This window comes from Myotis brandtii, unplaced genomic scaffold (genome assembly GCF_000412655.1).
Source record: "Myotis brandtii unplaced genomic scaffold, ASM41265v1 scaffold2204, whole genome shotgun sequence".
Classification (NCBI taxonomy): domain Eukaryota; kingdom Metazoa; phylum Chordata; class Mammalia; order Chiroptera; family Vespertilionidae; genus Myotis; species Myotis brandtii.
This window is the reverse complement of record NW_005358261.1, coordinates 334,257-357,698: the sequence shown is the minus strand read 5'-3', so window position 1 is coordinate 357,698 and position 23,442 is coordinate 334,257. Positions and strand designations below refer to the sequence as shown.

At 41.3% G+C, this 23,442-nt stretch overlaps 1 protein-coding gene across 1 annotated transcript in view; it reads right to left on the bottom strand.

The window, feature by feature from the left end:
* Positions 1-1,505: 1,505 nt before the first annotated feature.
* The window catches only part of KCNMB4 (potassium channel subfamily M regulatory beta subunit 4), a 77,982-nt gene continuing 56,045 nt past the window's right edge, over positions 1,506-23,442 (bottom strand). The window contains exon 3 of the mRNA XM_005866111.2: positions 1,506-2,069. Within this exon, the coding sequence (XP_005866173.1) occupies positions 1,901-2,069 (169 nt within the window). The 3' untranslated portion in view covers positions 1,506-1,900. The remainder of the gene's footprint in view (positions 2,070-23,442) is intronic.

Below are 23,442 nucleotides of genomic sequence, written 5' to 3'. Positions count from 1 at the left end.
TAAAACTACAAGTGACCTCACGAATTCAGTGTGCTTCTCCTCTTTCCCAAAACTCAACCTATGGAATACAGTCGTGTGTACTCTTTGGGCCTAAATATAGGCATTTTATTAATATGTGTGAGTACCAAACTGATAGATGAAAACTCAGATTGATATATATCAATTTCCCTTTTTTCCAACACTTAACATATGTCCATGTGCTATTTTTGTCTACTCTCTGTAATCAATTAATCATAGATTATTGTATTAAGATAAAATGAATAAAGTAGACTTCATCTCCCACAAAGTGATGCAAAGATGATTTTCTGAGTCCCATTTTTGTGTGACTGCTTCAGAATGGTCTGCTGTGTTGCTAAGACAACAGGGATGCTGCCACAGAAAACTGGGATTGAAGTCAAGGCACTGGAGCTGCCTCAAGGGATGTCACAAATAGTGCGTTCAAGGCCTTTTTCACAGTGCAACCTGTAATACTTGAATTAGGAAAAAATTATCAGACTCATCTAGCACCCTTCCATTGAAGACTATGGCTCTCGCAATTACTTGCATTCTAAAATTAAGAAAACTGTGGTATGTGGACTAAAAGTCAGGAAAGCATCATTCCACTAGCATGCATCTTTCTTAGAACCCTGAGCAAATAGCTGAGGGGAGCTTGTCCTTAACTTCTAATTTGCCTTTATTTTACTAGGAGCATGTCCAGAGTATTAGAAGAAAGCAAAAAGGAATTATACTGTCAGGTGTTCCTCCACTAAAAATGTAACATTTCATCTAAACAAAGGTTTGGTTCTACCTGGTAAATAAATAGGGTAGGTTTGATATTCACTGAGACGTGGGATTGACATTTGGAATTTGAACTTATGAACAGATTCAAAGAGGTCTGGTCTCCTCAATGAACTTTTGATAAAGGCACAGAAAGCTCAGCCATGATGTTGAGCTGGGCTGCATCTCCAGGTTTGTCCAAGCAAACAGAACATCAGCAATATTCTTGCTTTAATACTGGTAAGATCAAGGCAAGGACAAAGAAAATCAAAACAAAATGTTTGGATGGATCTTGAATAATTTTTCTGACTTAAAAAAAATGAAAACAGCATTTGACTAAGCTGAAAGGTGTCCTTCGTATCATGTACATTCTATTGCACAAGGATAAAATCCATCCAAAATAAACATGAGCAAGATGAATAGAGGAGTGCAGTGCTCTAAGAGCTAGTACAGGCCTTGTTCAGAATTATGCTCTTCTCTTTAAAAAAAAATCTGCTGAAAAATAATGGATAGGCAAAGGCAAGTGTTAGAGGACATCTTTTTCCAATCTTTGAGCGTCCCTGGTTGAAGATTCATGGAAGTGATTGGAGACTGAGCAGTATTCCTTCTTCAAGCAAAAGCCCAATGGTACTCTTTAATAATGGAAACTGAATTATACGGTGAAGTCAAGATCTGTGCAGGAATCCTCATCTCCAAGTCACAGTTTAGTCTAGCAGAATCAAGTGAAACCCAGAAGAACTTTTTTTTTGAATCCTGGTGTTTTAAGGATAAAAAAGAAAATAGAAAAGAACACAGATCACTCTAGTTTAATATTTTTAAATACCATAAATCATCATGATTTGTATACTACACTGTACAATTATACACTGAGACTTTCAAAAAAATTAACATTTTATCAGATTTTCTGAATTTTACTCCAGACAGCTAAGAGCTTGACCCTTTAGCCATGGCTACAACACATAGAATATCATCTATGAGGTTCTAAGTCTTCCAGTTGTGCCTGTTGCTGCTGCCATTGAGGGAGGAGCCTCTCAGAGACCTCTCATAGCCCCTTCCATCTCCTGCGCCGGGAACAGGCTCTGCAGGTAGATGTGTGCCAATGGGTGCAGCTTCTGTGCTTTGCTTTCCACATGTCTACTCCCCTCTAAGAGAACTTGCGCTTCTTCATGGCTTCTGCCTTGACGGCCAGGCTCTTGGCACAGATGGTCAGGACCACAATGAGGACGCCCACCACAAATGTCACCAGGGGCCAGAGGAAGCAATGCAGGAGGACAATCTCATCATGTGTGCGATGCAGGAGCACGTCGTCTGGTCTGCAAGACAGTGGAAAACAGGAAAGAAAGTGTGGTCAGCTGCCTTGGCATGGCATTGAAAACTCTTTACAACCTGGAGCCCAGCTTTCTGGCTCGAAGGGAATAAGCACCATTGAAAGTGAAGACTTGGGGGTTCCAAGATGGCTGCGGAACAGGTAGAAGCTATACTCATCTCCTCCCAGTGCCACACAGGGTTTATAGTTAAATTATAGTGCAATCAACCTGAATAACCAACTGAAAGATAGCTGAATAGAAGTATCATAACCAAGGATTTACAGAAGGATCCACATAGAGACTGGTAAGAAGGGTGGAGATGCAGAGAGGTCTGGCCCCTGCACCCACAAGGGGGCTGAGAAGCCATAAGGATATCTCGGCTGCAAAAAGTCCCTCTTGAGAAATGTGGGGTCTCAACCCCAGGATGGGATCCCCAACCCAGAATACCAGGAGTCTTCATAGCACTGGCAGTGGAAATTAGCTGAGAGTCTGTCTACCTGGAAGAGGAAGCAGTCTGCTAGAAACCCAGGTGTTCTCTAAAGAGCCAATGCACAGGATTTTGCTCTTGGACATTCACATGGGGCTCCGGTAGAAAGAAGGTGACTCAGGTCATATGGGAGTCATAAAAAGAAGATTGGGGTGTGTCCCCAAGGAGAGATCTGGAGGGTTACCCACGGAGGTCCCTGTGCTGAGTACCAATTCCACACTGCCCTTAGGTGCCATCTTCTCAGGGTCGAGTACTCCTATTCTTACACCAGTTTGGGGGGTGCACTAATCCAGGCGACACCACCATGCCAAGCTCAAGTCCTATAGAAAGGTCTGTTGGCTGCACATAACAGGGACCTTTGATGTGGTCTTTTTCTGGAGAAGCACTAGGTGGATATTCAGACAGTCGCTGAGCTGTGTGGCTTTAAAACAGGGGCCAGTCTTGCCCCCCTCCAGCAGGCTTGGCCAGCACCACCCTCAAGGAGAGACTGTTTTGATCTGTCCTCCCAAGAATCAGTTGCCCAACCCTGCTGAGCTCAGTTCCGTGGGGGAAGGGAGTGCTGCTCAGAGCTGGGACCTTTGGAGCGTGTCTTCCTTGGAGGCTTTTGTCCTGGACTCTGACAGGCACAAGGTTGTGTGGTTACAGGGCAGGGAAGAAGTGACATGCTTGCCCTCCTCCTGCAGGCTCAGCTGGCACCACCCCAAATGTGAGACTCTTTTGGTCTGTCCTCCTGAGTCCTGGTGGCTCTGCCCAACTGAGCTTGCTCCTGTGAAGGGCTGGCTGGCCACACCCAACCTGAACCTGACATGTGCTCCTCCTGCGGGAGCTAGGGTTGGAGACTCTGGCAGAAACTGAGTGGTATGGCTTTGGAGTAGGGGCCACTTTCCCCACTGAGTGAGCTGCCTCCCAAAAGGAAACCTACTAGACCCATCTTCCTGACCCAGGTCGCCCACCCTACCAAGTTTGTGCCTTGTTTTAGGGTCTGTAGGTCATGTCCAGCCTAGGCCCACTCTATCGATAGTTTTTCTTCAGAAGGCTCTAAAGGAGGCAACCTCAGGAGGTGGCAGAGTAGCCGACAGTTGGAGGTGGACCTCAGGGAGCCTTGGAACTTTTATAGATCTGCCCCTGGCTCAGAGCTGAAGGAAGCTGACCCTTGTACATAGCTTTGCCCCTTCCACATACACCCAGGCACAGTAGACACAGCCACAAATAGTGAATAACATAGTAGCTCCAGACAGGTAGCCCAAGGCCAGTAACACATTATGTCTGACATTGACACCGGAACCTTACCCAAGTGGACCCAGAACCAACACAACCAATGGCTTCACCACCCTTACTTCAAATTAGTGGCACATTCAAAGGGGGGATTCCGGCAGACATCAGATCCTGTTGGGAATAACTTCTCCTTGGGGAGCAGCCCCTGAAGAGAGACTCATACACAGTAATCGAGATCTATCCTTTATAGTCAGCCAGCATGAGGGTTAACTCCACCCATGAATGATCCAACAGTATTTGAGACTCAACTACAACAGGAGGCCACACATAACCCATACAAGAGACATTCCTGGAGAACCTAATTCAGGTGATCAGGAATATTGCAGCACTGAGCCCCACAAGACACCTACATCATAAAGTCATTATAACAAGTTTGGGAGTCATAGCACAGCTACCTAATATGCAGAGATAAACACAAAAGGAAGACAAAATGGGGAGACAAAGAAATATACCATAAATGAAAGAACAAACGAAATCCCCAGAAAAAAGAATGAAATGAAATAGAAGCAACCAAGTGCAGAGTTTAAAACAATGGTTATAAGGATGCTCAAGGACCTTAGGAGAAAAATGGAGGATCTCAGTGAGAACTTAAACAAATAGATAGTAAGCATTAAAAAGGATATAGAAGCCATAAAAAAGAACTACTCAGAAATAAAGAATAAAATATTTGAAATGAAGAATACACTAGAAGGAATCAACAGCAGGTTAGATGAAGCAGAGGATTGAATCAGTGATTTAGAGGACAAGATAATAGAAAACAAAAGGAAAAATAATTTAACAAAAGCAGAGCAACAAAAGGAAAAATAATTTTCTTAAATTAAAGGAAGTCTCAGGGACCTCTGTGACAACATCAAGGATAACAACATCCGCATCATTTGGGTACCAGAAGGACAAGAGTCAAGAATCTGTTTGAATAAATAATGGCTGAAAACTTCCCTAACCTGGTGAAGGAAAAAGACACACAAAGGGGAAGGTTGTGGGGGGAAGGGAAAATTGGTAATAGAAAGAAACTTGACTTTGGGTGATGAGCACACAATGTTGTATTATACAAATATCAAATTATAAGATTACACATCTGAAATTTATATAATGTTATTAACCAATGCTATCTCAATAAATAAGAAAAATTAGTAAAAAATATATATATATTATCTTTGACTTTGTCTCACCAAACAAGATTTCTTCCATCCCACAGAGCCTGTTCTATTGGCTAACAGGTGAACTCTTTTTTTAATGGCTAGAAAATTTCTTTATTTCTTTCTTTCTTTTTTTTAATCCTTACCCAAGGATATTTTTCCATTGATTTTTAGAAAGAGGGAAAGACAGAGAGAAATATCAATGTGAGAGAAACACATCAATTGGTTGCCTCCTGCACACGCCCCGACCAGGGCCTGAGCTGGGGAGGAGTCTGCAACCAAGGTACATGCCCTTGTCTGGAATTGAACCTGGGAACCTTTGATTCCATAGACCGATGCTCCATCCACTGAGCCAAACCAGCTAAGGCTAGAAAAGTTCTTAAACTAATCCAGTTCATGTAAAAATCTTACAGCACTATAATTTATTGTATCAATCACATAATGGTAACTATACCAATCAAGAGACAAGATAATCCACTTCAAAGTACTTTCTCCAAGAGATCCTATAGAGCAGCGGTTCTCAACCCGTGGGTCGAGAACAATGAAAATATATCCTGCATATCAGATATTTACATTACGATTCATAACAGTAGCAAAATTACAGTTATGAAGTAGCAACAAAAATAATTTTATGGTTGGGAGTCACCACAACATGAGGAACTGTATTAAAGGGTCGCGGCATTAGGAAGGTTGAGAACCACTCAGAGAATAGAAAGCCTTCTAGACTTATCATCACAAGTTCTTCTCGCTTATCTGAGCAGAGAATTTTCCTTTTCATCTCTAGGCTGCTAGGAAGTTAAAATTTTGGCCCATCTCTAGCAAGATTCTATGGCTTTTTTGTGCCAACCAGACCCCTAATGCATTGTCTTATTTTCTTCATATTTCTGATTTATTTTATCTTGCTAAATTCTATCAACCTTTAGATCACTCATTAAACCCTTCTTAGAATACACATATATTAATTATGTACACTTATTGTATAACAAGGATACAATAAACCTTGGAAACTTTTTTAGCTGTCAAGCTTTACCCATGTTTTTGTGAGAAATTATACACGATGTCATTATAAGGATTTACACTTACATATTTTGATAAAATCTAATTTTAAAGTCTACAAATGCTTCATCATTATCACAATCATAACATAATTCTGCAAGCATAATATCAATCCATATGGCAGGCCTCAGTTATAGCAACATAGCCAAATGACATAATTGTTCCACCTATTTATGCATTCATTGGTTGATTCTTGCATATGCCCTAACTGGAGGTTGAACCCACAACCCTGTCATATCGGGATGATGTTCTAACCCAGGGGTCGGCAAACTGCGACTCGCAAGCCACATGCGGCTCTTTGGCCCCTTGAGTGTGGCTCTTCCACAAAATACCGATTTCTGCGCATGGGCCACGAAGTTTCAATTGCACTGTACGTGTGCGCCCGCATGTGGTATTTTGTGGAAGAGCCACACTCAAGGGGCCAAAGAGCCGCATGTGGCTCGCGAGCCGCAGTTTGCCGACCACTGTTCTAACCAAATGAGCTACCTGACCAGGGCTTCTCCAAACCTTGTTAATAGGTGCTATCTATTTCTGCTCTAAATCTTGTTTATTATTTATAACATGACCTTACTTTTAAAAGTAACCTGAAATAAGTAACAATAAAAACAAAAGACTTAAGTATAATACAATCCTTAAATTGACAGTAAAAACCAAGTACAATTAGGATGGGGGAAAAATAGAAATCCCAGGCTTAGAAAAGCTCCTGCCTTATGCTTAAATGGAACTTTCTTCTGAATGTCCCAGCGCCAAGGAAAAAAGGAGAGATGACATAGTTGCCATTCTATTTAAAAAAGAGAGAAGCATGTGAATTCCTCAAGAATACACTTTTTCCTAGGGCTACACTCAATAAGTTAGACTGTGCACGTTTTTCCATAAAATAATCTGTATAACACATTCAAAAAGCCCTTAATAGCAGTTTTACAAACCTGGCTAGTGAAATCATTCGAAGAGTTTCTATAGTATTGATTCCAAGCTCTCAGGTCTCCTGAATCAGACTGAGGTTTTAAACAGCTTCCCAGGTGATGCGAATAATTACTCACATCCAGGAATAACTGACTGAAGGCTTTTTAAATACCAAAAATGGTTTTTGAAAATAACTGAAGAGCAATTGTTCCAGGCTGAAATAACTGAGGCACATTCTATGTTACTGGTTAAAAGGAGTCTTTGTCAGCTTAATTCCTGTCATGGAAGTGACATAATGATATTTTATAACGAAAACCAAAGATTCCTGACATGTATTAATTCCTGGATAACTTTGCTTGGAACTGGGTTTCAGAAAGCCTTTGAAAGTTTTCTATAAAAGTCTCAAATGTATAAAGGAATTTCAATCAAAATGCCACAGGTGAGTCCTAACCGGTTTGGCTCAGTGGATAGAGTGTCGGCCTTCGGACTGAAAGGTCCCAGGTTCGATTCTGGTCAAGGGCATGTACCTTGGTCGCGGGCACATCCCCAGTGGGGAGTGTGCAGGAGGCAGCTGATCGATGTTTCTCTCTCATCGATGTTTCTAACTCTCTATCCCTCTCCTATCCTCTCTGTGAAAAATCAATAAAATATATATTTTTTAAAAATGCCACAGGTGAGAGCCGACTATGTCATAGAAGATTTTCAGGTAGAAATTGCTAATCATTGATATCTAATCTAGAAAACCTTGATGTGGGTATTATGAAATGTTTTTATTTTTAGCAAGACTTATGCTATGGGCTTTCTAAAAGGTGACTGAATTAGCTCTGGCCGGGCTGCTCAGTTGGTTGGAGTGTTGCCTCATACACCAAAAGGTTGTAGGTTCAATTCCTGGTCAGGGCACATACCTAAGGGTGCATACGGGAGGCAACCAATTGATGTTCTCTTTCACATCAGTGTTTCTCTCTCTTTCCCTCCCTCTCTCTCTAAACATCAATAAAAACATATCCTTGGGTGAGGATTAAAATGCACCTCAGGAAAATATCTGACTTGATTAATGATTTTTAAAAATCTTTTTTCTACCAAAAGATGTTGAAGATTGGCTGAAAACAACATTAATGTGGTTTTGGCGTAATTGAGCTCTCCTTATTGACAATAGTTAGCCAATGTGTTTAGTTGCTGTTTGAAGCAATCGTAAGACCTTGCCAAGAGAAGAGGAAGGTATGCTTGTCTTTGCAGGTGATCACAGGAAGGCAGGTGAACAGCTAGTCTGGACGCTGGGTCAGGTTCTGTTATAAATTACAGTACAAACACAGGGACGAGAACAGAGATCCTTTGCAGTATTTTGTATGGTGATTTGCTCTATCATGAGCCCAGTTTTGCCCACTCCAGTCCAGCAATGACACTCTGATAAGGGCTTTTAAAAACTCGGGAAATACTTTATCAAGATCATGGCTTTGCTCTACAGTTGCCTCCTATCTCTAGGTGAAAGGCTGATTATGGATCTATAAATGTTATAAACATTCTTACATTTTCTTAACTAGTTTTTCCAATTAGGTGAACTTAGAGTGTAGTAATGTTTAACTGCATAAAAGTTCTTCCTCAAGCTTGCCTATTCTTCTTGGAGGAAATGAAGCCCCAAGCCTGCCATTTCTGGAGAGAAAAATTTGCATTCAACTCTGGCAGGATAGATAGCAAACCCGCAAACCAGGAGGACGCTTATGATTTTTTGCCTTAAAAGAAAAAAAAAAGCAAATCAATGAATCTATTTTATGCTAGAGTTAGCTTGACATAATTTTTTTAAAAATTATAAATATTTTGCTGATCTTCCACTGGGGGGGGGGGGGGGGGATGGAAAGAGAACCTAGATATTCTTTAAGATCAGACCTAAGAAACTGCAAAAACTTACATTACCTCCCTTTCCTCTTCCACTCACCTCTGCAAGCTGCTTGGGAAGAGTCACCTGTGTCAGTGACTGTGAACACTGGGGAACATGACTTTCTGTCCACTGAGCTCATCAAAGACATGAAGGATTTCGTAAAGTAGAGAGTAATTTTGACTCAGCAATTTCTGTGACCTTTTCTTAAGAAAGTATTATTGTTCTTCAGAGTAATTTGGTCCATGGTGTCTCTGAATCACCAGGTAAGTAATTTATTGCAAATAGGGTTATAAGTGTTCTCTGGCCAAAATGCTTCAATGTAAGATTTAAGCAGAAATACACTGGAAAAATACATTCTTCTATTGAAGACAGATTATTCTCATCGTAGTTCTCACTTTGTGTACCTATTTTGTCGTTGCATTTTTAAAAAATATATTTTATTGATTTTTTACAGAGAGGAAGGGAGAGGGATAGAGAGTTAGAAACATCGATGAGAGGGAAACATCGATCAATCAACTGCCTCCTGCACACACCCCACTGGGGTTGTGCCCGCAACCAACGTACATGCCCTTGACCGGAATCGAACCTGGGACCCTTCAGTCCGCAGGCCAACGCTCTATCCACTAAGCCAAACCGGTCAGGGCTGTCGTCCCATTTTTACAGTGAAAATTCAATACTATTTAAAGGTAGTGTGGGAAGGATGGATTATTTGATAAACTATGTTGGGGTAACAGTGGTTATTTGGAGAAAAAAGCATTGGCTCCCCATCTCATTACACACACACACACACACACACACACACACAAGAGAGAAAGAAAACCCAGATGTCTCAAAAACTTAATTTTTAAAAAATCAGAACCATGAATGCTCTAAAACACCTAAATTTTTAAAAATAACCTTAAAATGAGAAAAGCAAACTTTTTCTAATGTTTTTTTCTTGTATAAATATGTCCCAAATATTCTATTGGGCTTACTTTTACTAAAATATTACTCATTTTTTACCAAAAATAAAAATTTAACAAAACCTTGTATTTTGATTTGCTAAATTTGGCAACCCTAATTTCTTTTTTTTTCTATTGTCTATAAGTTTGTTTGTTTGTTTGTTTTTGCTTAATCCTTTCATCTTTTTCACCCAGCCTGGCAACTTCCATCCCCTCTGACAGTTGTCAGTCTGTTCTCTATGAGTTTGTTTCTATTTTGTTTGTTAGTTTATTTTGTTCATTAGATTTCACATATGAGTTGAATCAGATGGTATTTGTCCATCAGTAGATGAGTGGATAAAAAATAGCTGTGGTACATTTACACAATGGAATACTGCTTGATTGTAAAAAAGAAGGAAATCTTTCCCTGTGAGACAGTATGAATGGACCTGGAGAGCATTATGCTACATAGAATAAGCAACTCTAATTTCTAAGTAAGACATGAAATGCAGAAACTAAGAAAAGATGATCTAATTATAGACGTGCACACCTTTTCATATAACCCAAAAAACTACACAAAGACACATAAGCAAAAATAAAAACACATAGCTAATATTTACATGAAAAGATGATCAATTCCATTCATTTATGAAAGAAAATCAAATTAAAAAGAAGATAAAAAATTTTTTACTATCAAATTGGTAAAAATTAAGAATGATAATACACAGCTCTGGAATGTATGTGGGGAAATAAAACTTTTATGTAAGTTAGGTGTAATTTTTTTGAATGGTTATTTGTTAGTTTCTATTAAAATTTTAATTTTTAATTTTTTTTTTGTTAATTCTTACCTGAGGATATTTTTTCCACTGATTTTTAGTGAGTAGAATGGAGGAAGGGTGGAGGAGGGGAAAGAGAGAGAAACATCGATGTGAGAGAGGCACATTGATTGGTTCCCTACCACATGCAGCCCAACCAGGGGATCAAACCTGCAACCCAGGTATGTGCCCTTGACCATCGAATTTGAGAGAGACCCTCCGGTGCTTGGGGTGACACTCTAACCACCGAGAAACACTGGCCGGGCTTTATTAAAAGTTTTAGATGTGAACATTTGACTCAGCAACTATACTTCCATGAATTTACTCATCATCTATATTCACATTTTTTAAAGTAAAGGTAATGGCAGATTTTTTTTCTCTGCAAGGTTTTAAAAAATTATAATAGGCCCTAGCCGGTTTGCCTCAGTGGATAGAGTGTCAGCCTGGGGTTTGAAGGGGGCCCGGGTTTGATTCCAGTAAAGGGCGTGCAGGAGGCAGCTGATCAATTCTCTCTCATCATTGATGTTTCTATCTCTCTCTCCCTCTGCTCTGAAATCAATAAAAATATATTTTAAAAAATTATAATAGGAGCATAATTTAGGACATTATCTTTCCTTCATAATTTAAAACTCTCTATTTGCTATAGCAGTCATTTTTCTACTTGAAAACTTTACCTCTACATCTTGTTTTCATTTTTGTTATCCTGCCAATTTATGTGGATGGATTACTGTTTGAGCTGCCATGAACATATTTATTTCAAAACATTCTTCACATAGTAAATAGCAGAAATCTATTGTCCCGTAGTCTTTGTTATGGTCAAACTGTATAAATCCATGTTATGGTCAAACTGTTTACATGAATGTTCTCTTTATCATAGGAGTTTTCCTAGAAACCTTCACCAAACTAAACAAAGGAAAGAGAAGAGCCGCCTACAGAAAAGAGGAGGCTGGACTGTGAGTTCTTTGGAAAGATGAGGTTTTAAAGGACCAAAGATGAAGCAAAAATGACTGAACCCATAAGAACATTGTCAAGAAGACAAGCCCAGAATAAGTGGAGCTGATGAAAAACACTGCAGGCAATGAAAATGGTATTAAAGCTGTGTTTACAGGAAGAATCAAAACAAAAATGGACATGCTCCCTCCTTAGGACAAATAACTACCAGTGTTAACAGAGAGAACCTAGAACTACCCTTCTCTCATTTTTCTCGTCTTCTCCATGGAGGAAAATACTACTCAGATCAGAACGGATGGTCCAACCCAGGACAACTGAAACCGAGAACAGGCAAGAAGACAGTAAGAGTGGACACCTCTAAGAGATTTCATCTCTGCTGGCTCCAGGAAAACTCCCAGGCAAGGGGATCCCTAATTCCCAAACAGGAATTCTTTTCCACCTTTCCTTTTCTCATCAAAGTGGAAAGAACATTGCCTTCTGAAATGTTCAGCTCCTTGTTGGTGCTTTCTCAATACAGTGAGGCCCCAGATGGAGACTTGCAGGTCCAACAGGGAGCTGTGGCCTCAGGAAGGGGGCAGGGCTTCGTAAGAGAGAGTGTAGGGTTCCGACTCTCCACTGCCTTTCTAGCTCCCAGAGGTTGCCTGCATCCTGTGCCATGGCCCCTGGGCATCACTGCCACTTTTCCTTTTCACCATCACATTCCCTACCATTCCTCTGATCTCCTCCCCCCCCCACCCCGTTATAAAGCCCCTGTGGTTGCATTTAGGGCCTACCCAGATAACCCACCCGACACCTTCCATCTCAGGATCCTTAATCACAACTGCAAAGTCCCTTTTAGCCACATCCAGTACCCTCAGGTAACAAGGTAACTAAACATAAATCCATGGGGATTATTAGGATGTGGACTATCATTTAGATAACCACACTACCATACACTGTTCTATATTATAATCCATTCCTACTAGCACAAGTTTTCGACCCCTTTCCCCAATTAGTCACTCGGAATTTAATCATCAACAGTTGCTCTAAAAATCCCCACAAAACAACAAAAAACCACATCAGAGAATAAACTCTTTGTATTATCCCAACCTGAGTTATAAAAAGTATTTATTATTTTCATTTTCCCCCATTTGTCCACTTATGACAAAGGCATTTACATATAAAACACACCTGCCCCCCAAATACTATAAAGCACTTCTCTTCCCACTGTCTCCCTACATGTGCCTTCGCCTAGTGAGAACCCCAATACCCGCTGCTCCTAAGCACGTCATTAAGGGAACTTCACACATTTTAACACCATCCTCCATGCTAATCCTCCCTAAGGAATTGCCTCCTTGTTTGCTATAGGATTTCCTTTGTGTCTTAGCAATACATCTTTGCTAGTTCCTTTTCAACTTTATTTTTCATCAAGTGTGTCCAAAGATTCTTGATTATTTTTTACTTAGATCTGTCATGATGCAATATGTCACTAGTAATTCTCCACATTAATTTTAACCACAATCTTATGCCACATCATGAACTTTTTCTCTATTAACTATCCTTCAAATCTTTTTTTAAAAAAAATTCTAAATTTAAAAATTGAGGTAGAATTTTCACACAGGGAAATTCAGAGTGAGCAGTTGGAGCAGATCTTTGTGTCATTTTCATACTTTTATTTTACTAAAAAACAGTTTTACAATTTCTATCCAACCTGCAATCTTCCATACATTTATTCTTCTCATAAAAATCAATACTGCATTATTAAATCAGATTTTAGTCAGAAATGAGGACATTCAAGGGTGGGCCATTGTTCCCAAGAGAAGTTTCTCAGAACCCATGTTCCATCAATGGAGAGTAATGCTTATACCTGGAGAAATTGCCTCAGAAAATGTAAATGTTGACTTATGATGTTAATGCTTGAAATACCCTTCTGTTTTTCAATTCCTTATTTAGAGGATTTAATTCTTAAACATCAAAAAGTGCTTGCTACCCTGGCCGGTGTGGCTCAGTTGGTTGGGTATCCTCCCGTGTACCAAAAGGTTTCCTGTTTGATTTCCAGTCAGGGCACATGTCCAGGTTTTGGGTTAAGTCCTGGGTGGGGGACATGCAGGAGGATTGATAGTCCACTCTCATATCTATGTTTCTCCCTCCCCCTCCCCCTCCCCCTCTCCCTCTCCCTCTCCCTCTCCCTCCCTCTCTCTAGAAATCTTTTTTTTAAGGTGCTTGTTGTGATCCAGCATGTCTGAGGATATAGTGATACAAACGGGATTCCCAGAAAAGCCAGGGGCTGGAAAGGACTAAAAACAACAGTACTGATTAAACCAGGACATCCCAGTATCCTCACTGATTAAGACAAAAACAACAGGACCCCTTATCCACTTTGTGAAGCAAAATACCAAAGTGGAAAGAGTTCTCCTTATAGAAAAGGCTGCACACGCTGAAAGGATAATCACTGAGCGAAATTATCATGTGCCTTTTCCTCAAAATCCTCAAAAAGAGGGTTGAGACTCCCTTTGAAATTAAATAAGATGACATCGAAAGGGTTAAACCTAAGCAAGTGTCTTCCAGGCCCATTCAATGCCATGATTCTGAGATCCTCGTGTTCAAACCTGCTCCACTGTTTCAGGTGAAGGGAGTCATAGGCTGCACCCAGCATAGGAACTGCACACAGAGAGACTCTTTTGAAACGTCACTGAACAGCCACATTTTGTATCATTTCCCTAAGCTGAGTCATGCTCCCAGCCCTCCCTCCAGGCAAAGGGGATACAGAAGCTAGCGGGAGACAGAATCACAGATCACACACTTGCAACGTGGGTGTGAGAAACCGTTTCCAGGGAGAAAATGACAAACATATTGATGCACCCAAAATATGCATGTAAGCAAGGATTCCATTGGGCGCTTGTAAGGCTGGCAAGGGCTTCAGAATTTGGTTCTCAAGGATATGAGGCGGGTAAGGGATCCCCCCAAATGTCAGTGCATCTTCTTGCCGTCTGAACAAGATGGGGCATATTGTGTGCAGATGAAAACTAGCACTTACAAGGAGGTCGAGAAACATTTTCCCCACGATTTTTGACATAACATCCAGATGGCAGAGGTTCCTTAACTAGTGAAACAGAAGTGGAGGCAGAGCAACCAGGGTTTGCTCACCAACCCATGGCTCAGACGCAAATGCCCTTACTAAGAACAGTGGTCTCAGCAGGTCTGCCCAACGCCACAAAGCCTGCATTTTTTCCAGCCGTTCCCACACCAAAAAGAGCATCACACTGTGCTAAGCTCGAAGTGGGAGCTCAGTACATGTTAGTGGAATAAGAAGGGAATGAAATCCAGAGCCACAGAGTTTCAGTTAAACAAATGTTGGGGGTGGGAGGAGGAGGATCTCCAACTTCCTATGAATTCTCTCAAGTCTACATATATAGGGTGTCCGCAAAAAATGTGTAACACATTTTGAATAATTAGAAATGTAGTGTTTATTAAAATACATTTCATTTTAAAAATGGAAATTTTGATATTAAAGTGTGTATACAGTTTGGGGGGCACCCTCTATTTGAAGTCATAAATATTATATATGTATTTGTATAAACAGTCATGTATATTTGCTTGTGCTTTTACAGACTATGCAAACTATCTATATATATAAAAGGCTAATATGCAAAGTGTCCCCATAAGAGTTCAACTGGGAGACCAGGAGTTCTATTGCTCACTATGACACTGACCACCCACCAGGAGGCTGTGCAGAATTAAGGAAGGCCCCAGCCAGCAGCCAGCAGCCAGCAGCCAGCAGCCAGCAGCCAGCAGCCAGCAGCTGGGGAAGGAAGGCCCCGGCCGGCAGCTGGAAGGCCCTGATTGGCCCTGATCGCCAGCCAGGCTTAGGGACCCTACCCATGCATGAATCCCTCCCCCTCTCCCTCTCCCTCTCCCTCCCTCTCTCTAGAAATCTTTTTTTTAAGGTGCTTGTTGTGATCCAGCATGTCTGAGGATATAGTGATACAAACGGGATTCCCAGAAAAGCCAGGGGCTGGAAAGGACTAAAAACAACAGTACTGATTAAACCAGGACATCCCAGTATCCTCACTGATTAAGACAAAAACAACAGGACCCCTTATCCACTTTGTGAAGCAAAATACCAAAGTGGAAAGAGTTCTCCTTATAGAAAAGGCTGCACACGCTGAAAGGATAATCACTGAGCGAAATTATCATGTGCCTTTTCCTCAAAATCCTCAAAAAGAGGGTTGAGACTCCCTTTGAAATTAAATAAGATGACATCGAAAGGGTTAAACCTAAGCAAGTGTCTTCCAGGCCCATTCAATGCCATGATTCTGAGATCCTCGTGTTCAAACCTGCTCCACTGTTTCAGGTGAAGGGAGTCATAGGCTGCACCCAGCATAGGAACTGCACACAGAGAGACTCTTTTGAAACGTCACTGAACAGCCACATTTTGTATCATTTCCCTAAGCTGAGTCATGCTCCCAGCCCTCCCTCCAGGCAAAGGGGATACAGAAGCTAGCGGGAGACAGAATCACAGATCACACACTTGCAACGTGGGTGTGAGAAACCGTTTCCAGGGAGAAAATGACAAACATATTGATGCACCCAAAATATGCATGTAAGCAAGGATTCCATTGGGCGCTTGTAAGGCTGGCAAGGGCTTCAGAATTTGGTTCTCAAGGATATGAGGCGGGTAAGGGATCCCCCCAAATGTCAGTGCATCTTCTTGCCGTCTGAACAAGATGGGGCATATTGTGTGCAGATGAAAACTAGCACTTACAAGGAGGTCGAGAAACATTTTCCCCACGATTTTTGACATAACATCCAGATGGCAGAGGTTCCTTAACTAGTGAAACAGAAGTGGAGGCAGAGCAACCAGGGTTTGCTCACCAACCCATGGCTCAGACGCAAATGCCCTTACTAAGAACAGTGGTCTCAGCAGGTCTGCCCAACGCCACAAAGCCTGCATTTTTTCCAGCCGTTCCCACACCAAAAAGAGCATCACACTGTGCTAAGCTCGAAGTGGGAGCTCAGTACATGTTAGTGGAATAAGAAGGGAATGAAATCCAGAGCCACAGAGTTTCAGTTAAACAAATGTTGGGGGTGGGAGGAGGAGGATCTCCAACTTCCTATGAATTCTCTCAAGTCTACATATATAGGGTGTCCGCAAAAAATGTGTAACACATTTTGAATAATTAGAAATGTAGTGTTTATTAAAATACATTTCATTTTAAAAATGGAAATTTTGATATTAAAGTGTGTATACAGTTTGGGGGGCACCCTCTATTTGAAGTCATAAATATTATATATGTATTTGTATAAACAGTCATGTATATTTGCTTGTGCTTTTACAGACTATGCAAACTATCTATATATATAAAAGGCTAATATGCAAAGTGTCCCCATAAGAGTTCAACTGGGAGACCAGGAGTTCTATTGCTCACTATGACATGCACTGACCACCAGGAGGCTGTGCAGAATTAAGGAAGGCCCCAGCCAGCAGCCAGCAGCTGGGGAAGGAAGGCCCCGGCCGGCAGCTGGAAGGCCCTGATTGGCCCTGATCGCCAGCCAGGCTTAGGGACCCTACCCATGCATGAATTTCATGCACTGGGCCTCTAGTTTTCAGATAATTTCCAAGAGAAAGTGCTCATGTTTACTATTCTTTTTTGTCATTACAAAATGTATTTTCTTTTCTTCCTGCTTATTTATTTTACAACCTATCTCTAGCCCAGCCAACCAACTCACATGCATGTAACTACTGTCTCTTGTGGTTCCTGTCTCTCAGCTCACCTGCCCCACCCCTGCTTAGGTGCCTTCCCCTCTGTGAGATGCCTTCCAACACTACTACTCCTAGAGAGGTCGCCGTCACAGACCCAGCGAGCCAGGAAATGCTGCCAGCACCATTATGTCCAGACCAAACGAGCCCAAGCAGGTGAATAGACATTCTATTTTTTCTAAACCTTTGAAAAAGCTCCTGTAACTCATTCCACAGTAATTCATTCCACAATTACTCTCAGGAAATCACCATTCATGTCTGATTAGGTTAAGGCCAATTCCCTGTAATTAGATCCTCAAGGAAGAAAAATCAGCCAGTTGACAGTTTAGTATTTTCTATACCTCTCATGCCAGCACGGCTCCATTCTTTTGGCAACTGTGAAGAAAGGATATAAAGAATGTATCCTGAGTGGAGGCAAGGAGAATCGCATATCTTTTTGATTATGAGAGCGTGAAGGAAACAGGGATACTTCCTATTATTATACTGTCATTCTAGAAGTTTCTCACTTGTTAAAAACTCATGTCATTAAAATGTATTATGCACCAAACAGTTATTTTGTTAATTAAATACTTAGCTAAGTATATACATTTTGCTGCTGCCCATAGGAAGAAAGAAATAGGCCAGCATTTCTGTCCAGGGTAGGAATGAATTACTCATCCTAAACCCTAAATTATGTTGTAAACACTACATGAATAACAGTTTTACATTCCGGTTTTGTTAGAGTCCGTCAAGGAATTGTTTCTCTTGGTAAAAATGCACTGAAGAAATATTGAAATACTTCTGCACAATAAAATTAGCCAAATTAATTATGAAGCTCTTTTCCTAACTGATAAATTGCTTATGAATATATGTTTGGAGAACAAAAGTATTCAAGAAAAATATGCATAACAATCACAGTGATGCATTATGGTACAATAATAGAATTTTTAAAACTTGAGCCATTAAAAAGACCCTATCAGTCAATCTTGAAGTTTCTCTTGAATGTGACAGCAACTTAACTTTTACTGTGGTAGCATGTGACATTCAAAATTCAAGAAAATACAAGTAAATAGTCATCAGATTGTTGTACTAAATATAAAAGAATTTGAAAAATCATTAAACATTATAGGCATGAGTACTATTGAGGAAATTTGTTTTATTTTCCTCTGACATAGACTAGTATTAATGTTCCACATAGGGAAGTCACGATTCAAATCCCGGTCAGGGCATATGCCCAGGTTGCGGGCTTGATCCCCAATTGTGCAGGAGGCAACTGACCAATGATTCTCTCTCGTCATTGATGTTTCTATCTCTCCCTCTCCTTTCCTCTCTGAAATCAATAAAAATATATTTTTTTAAAAATGAAAAGAAAATCCACTAAATAAGAGAACATATTTTCAGATACATCTGATAAGGGGTTAATATCCAAAATTTATAAAGAACTTATAAAATTCAACACACAAAAACACAAACAATCCAATTAAAAAAAATGGGCAAAGGATCTGAATAGACACTTCTCCAAAGAGGACATACAGATGGCCAATAGATATATGAAAAGATGCTCAATGTCATTAATCATCAGGGAAATGCAAATTAAAACCATAATGAGATATTGGCTCACATCTGTCAAAATGGCTGTCATAAATAAATCAACAAACAAGTATTGGAGAAAGGGGAAACCTTGTGCACTGTTGGCAGAAATGCAGATTGGTGCAGTCACCATGGAGAGCAGTATGGAGTTACCACAAAAAATTAAAAATGGAACTGCCTTATGACCCAGAAATTCTACTTCTGGGAACACTAATCGAAAGAATATATACTCCCCTATATTCATTGCAGCATTATTTACAATAGCCAAGATTTAGAAGCAGCCCAAGTGTCCATCAGTAGATGAGTGGATAAAAAGAGCTACATTTATACAATGGAATACTATTCTGCCATAAAAAAGAATAAAATTTTACCTTTTGCAATAGCAAGGAGGGACCTGGAGAGTATTATGCTAAGTGAAATAAGTCAGTCAGAGAAAGACAAGTACCATATGATTTCACTCATATGTGGAATCTAATGGACAAACAAGCAAAACAGAGACAGACTCAGAGAGAGTAGGCTGACAATTCTGGGTGGAAGTGGGAGAAGAGGGAAGCAGGGGGTGTGGAGGGATTGAGCAACGAAGAAAAAAAAGAGAAAAAGAACTCTTGGACATGGACAATAGTGTGGTGATTGTTGGGGTATGGGGTGGAGGAGGAAGGTGGAAAAGGTATAGGGGGGATAAATAGTGATGGGGGGAAAAGTGAAAGCCATGTCAGGCCTCATTAAGTGAGTTTTTAGTCTCTTGAACACTGGTGGCAAAAATGTTCTGCCCTCCCCTTCATAGGCCAGCTAAAGACAGTAAGAAGAGTATCACAAATAGTGAGAGCAAGTCTATTCCCAACAGTGACAGCAATGTGGACTCAGGACACCTATGGTCTGAGGCTCAATGACTTGAATTCAGATCCTTACCCTCTTCCTCCCTGCATGTGACTTTAGACTGTTTCCTGTTCTGCCAATCTTAGATAACATGGTCGATCTTCACATTGAGACCAGAGCACTAACCAAGATGGAATTTTTTAATTGTGGTTTTAATTTGCATTTCCCTGATGATTAATGACAATTTTTTATTGTGGTTTTATATATCCTATATAATAAAGAGCTAATATGCTAATTAGACTGAACAGCAGAATGACTGTCAGGACTACCTTCCAGACAACCGTTCAGATGACCTCCCGGATGAAGCCGGGGCTTCGAGTGCAAGGGCCGGCCCGGGCTGTGAGGGCCAGCAGAGGCAGCCGGGGCTGTGAGGGCCGAGCCCCTTGCCTGATTTTTGTGCATTGGGCCTCTAGTCTGTACTTATAATAGGGTAATATGCAAATTGGTCAGGATGCTGTCACGTAACAACCAATCAGCAGGAGGGCGGGGCAGCGAGCTACCTGTGGCAGAGAGCTACAGGAGGGCGGGGCAGTGAGTTACGTGTGGCTGAGAGCTACGAGCGGCGGTGGGCGGGGCGGCCAGCTGAGGCAAGCAGCAGCGAGCTACTTGTGCATGGATTTGTGCACAAGGCCACTGGTATATATATAAAAGGCTAATATGCTAAGTGTCCAACCGTCCAACCAGTCGCTATGATGCACACTGAGCCCCAGGGGGAAGATGTTCAATGCAGGAGCTGCCAAGCTGCAGTGACTTGGCAGCGGCAGTTCTTGGGTGACACACCCGGAACCAGAGAGGAGGGAGCCTGATTCCTCATGGGGCCACACAATTCCACCTTTGGCTGTGGGTTATGTTGTTGCTGGGGCACTGTTGGCCGCAAATCTGGTTTATTGCACACTTGCATTTGCGTTCCACACCCTGTACGACAGCAACTTTGCAGAGTGCCCTCTGGCACTCCCAGACCCCTCGGAGGATGTCAGAGAGCCGGTTTCAACCCAATTCCCGCAGGCCAGGCCGAGGGACCCCACCTGCCAGAGGGATCCTGCTCACTCCACAGACGCCGGGGAGGGACCACAGGAGGTTGACTCCAGGGCATGTCCAGCACATCTCGCCCAGTCCCATCCCGCTGGCCACCTTCTAATTAATTTCCTTTCAATGTGCATGAATCCGTGCACTGATATATAATTGAATTTTCCATTTCATACATTTAAAATATACAATTTAGTGGTGTTAATTATATTCACGAGGTTGTGAAACCACCACCATTATTATTTCCAACATGTTGTAATCACCCCAAACAGAAACTGTAACCGTTAAGCAGGACCTTCCATTTCCCTCCTTCCCCAGTCCCTGTTAACCTCTAATTGACTTTCTGGCTCTATGAATGTGCCTGTTTTAGCTATTTCCCAAGATAGACTATTGACAACTAAAAATGTTTGGAAATGGAATGGACTTCTTCATGGGGGAGGTGATGTCCGCTGTCACCAGAGTTGTAAGAGAATGGGAAAAACCCACTTTTCATTGGGGAAGGGATTTACTTTGTGTTGGAGTGAATGACTGGAAGATGTCTCCCAGATTTGAGAGTCTGTGAGAATAGCAACTCCACAATCCACTCTCCAGGTGTTAGAGGCTAGGCCTGGCCCCATTTTATCCGAGATGAAACTGAGGCGGGAGCTGTTGAGTAAGTAGCCCAAGGTCATACACTGAGTCACAAAGAGAGCTATGGATAGCACAGAAGTCTCCTGATGCTCGGCCCTGCCCTGCATTCCATCCTCTGGCAGCGCTGCACTCTGCGACCTACTTGTCCTCCAGTTCTTATAGCTTTCCTTCCAAATCCCCTCGGGGCTCTGTTTGATGGCAGCAGACACCATCTTAAATGAAAAGTGGCTAATAACTTCAAATTATTATCTTGATTGCCACGAAGTTAAAAGCTGTTAGAAAACTAATTTGCAAGCAGAAAAACCCTTTGAGTGACATTAGAAAACAGATCCTCAAATTTAGATCAACAACATTTGCAGAATGTATGGACGTTAGACTTCAAATAACACCGGGATGGCTTCCATACCTGTTTCATAGCATACTGGAGAAGCCACCACAATTGCTGCTTTTATTAAAAGTACAGAGTTTGAGACCAAAGAGAGCCTTCAATTCTGATGCAATGTCTCTAAATATGGAACCAGACACAAATGTACATGGAAAAACTCAATTTGAATAATATTCTGGATACACTGTTTTGTTTTTTTTAAGACTCAAGATATACTTATTATTAGACTCAATGTCTAAGAAGAAAGCCAATGCATATGTTCCTTTAAAAAATAACTACAGAACCAGTCTCTTCTTTAATGAAAGATTATAAGAAATATTTTTCAGAGTAAATAGAAAACAAAAGTAAAATGCTCTATTAAATATTAAAATTTTACCAAATATTAAATCTACTATATAGCAATTCATTTAAAAGTCAATAAAATTTTCCTGTAGAATTTATTCAAAATATCAGTTTCTATCTTTCTATGTACATTTTCTCCATTTGTATCTGCTAGTAAAGACAAAGATTCTTTTTTTTTTTTAGTAATTTGTTCTATAAAAACTAAAAGGAGCCCTAACCAGTTTGGCTCAGTGAATGGAGCGTCAGCCTGCGGACTGAAGAGTCCCAGGTTCGATTCCGGTCAAGGGCATGTACCTGGGTTGCGGGCACATCCCCAGTAGGGGTGTGCAGAAGGCAGCTGATCGATGTTTCTCTCTCATCGATGTTTCTAATTCTCTATCCCTCTCCCTTCCTCTCTGTAAAAAATCAATAAAGTATTTAAAAAAAAACTAAAAGGAAAACTTAGAAGCCAATGAAACAATTAAATTCAACATATAAATCTATTAAAAGAAATCTGTTTCTAGGGCTTCATGAGTAAAAAAATGAATGCAAAGACATTGCAAAAGTCACTTACAATGGACCGATTATTTTTTCGTTGAAACGGTTATACATGTATTCAGAGGCATGTAAGTGTTGTTTGTCTCACACAAGAAGAAATGCCAACGTAGGCAGGCAAGGCAGGGGCAGCTGCCCAAGGATGGTGCCGGGAAGCTGGCTCCTCTGTCTTTCTGCTCTGCTCTTCTAAACGTGTGCATGTCCATCCTCACGCTTATCACCACAAAGTTGCTTGACGGCTTTGCATCCCTGGCATCAAGCCACATCTATCCACTTTTCTACCAGGACAAAGGTAGTGGGAACAGGAGGTGGTGGGACTTACATCAGGAAAGCAAATGCCTTCCCAGAAACCATGCTCCTGCCCACCCCCCAGTTCATGATGCCTCCAGGATGGTCACCGACAACAGAAAGCCAGATGGCCCAACCCCATATTCTTCTTTACCTGAACCCCATCATGCAGCATGTGAATCTCCAGGTGTGTGGATCCCACTTCCTTAAAGTCTCATGTCCGTACCCTCCTTTCTTTCCCCCCTTCCCTCCCTCCCTCTTTCTCTCCCTCCCTCCCCTTCTTCTTTACCTGAACCCCATCATGCAGCATGTGAATCTCCAGGTGTGTGGATCCCACTTCCTTAAAGTCTCATGTCCGTACCCTCCTTTCTTTCCCCCCTTCCCTCCCTCCCTCTTTCTCTCCCTCCCTTCCTTCCCTCCTCTTACCTTCCCTTTCACACTCTCAGAAAAGCAATGGAAATAATATCCTCAGGTGAGGATTAACAACAGCAGCAAAAAGATGTAAGTCTTTAAGGCGTTCTCATCCTTTCATTTCATTGTTTTATAAAATATACTAGAGGCCTGGTGCAT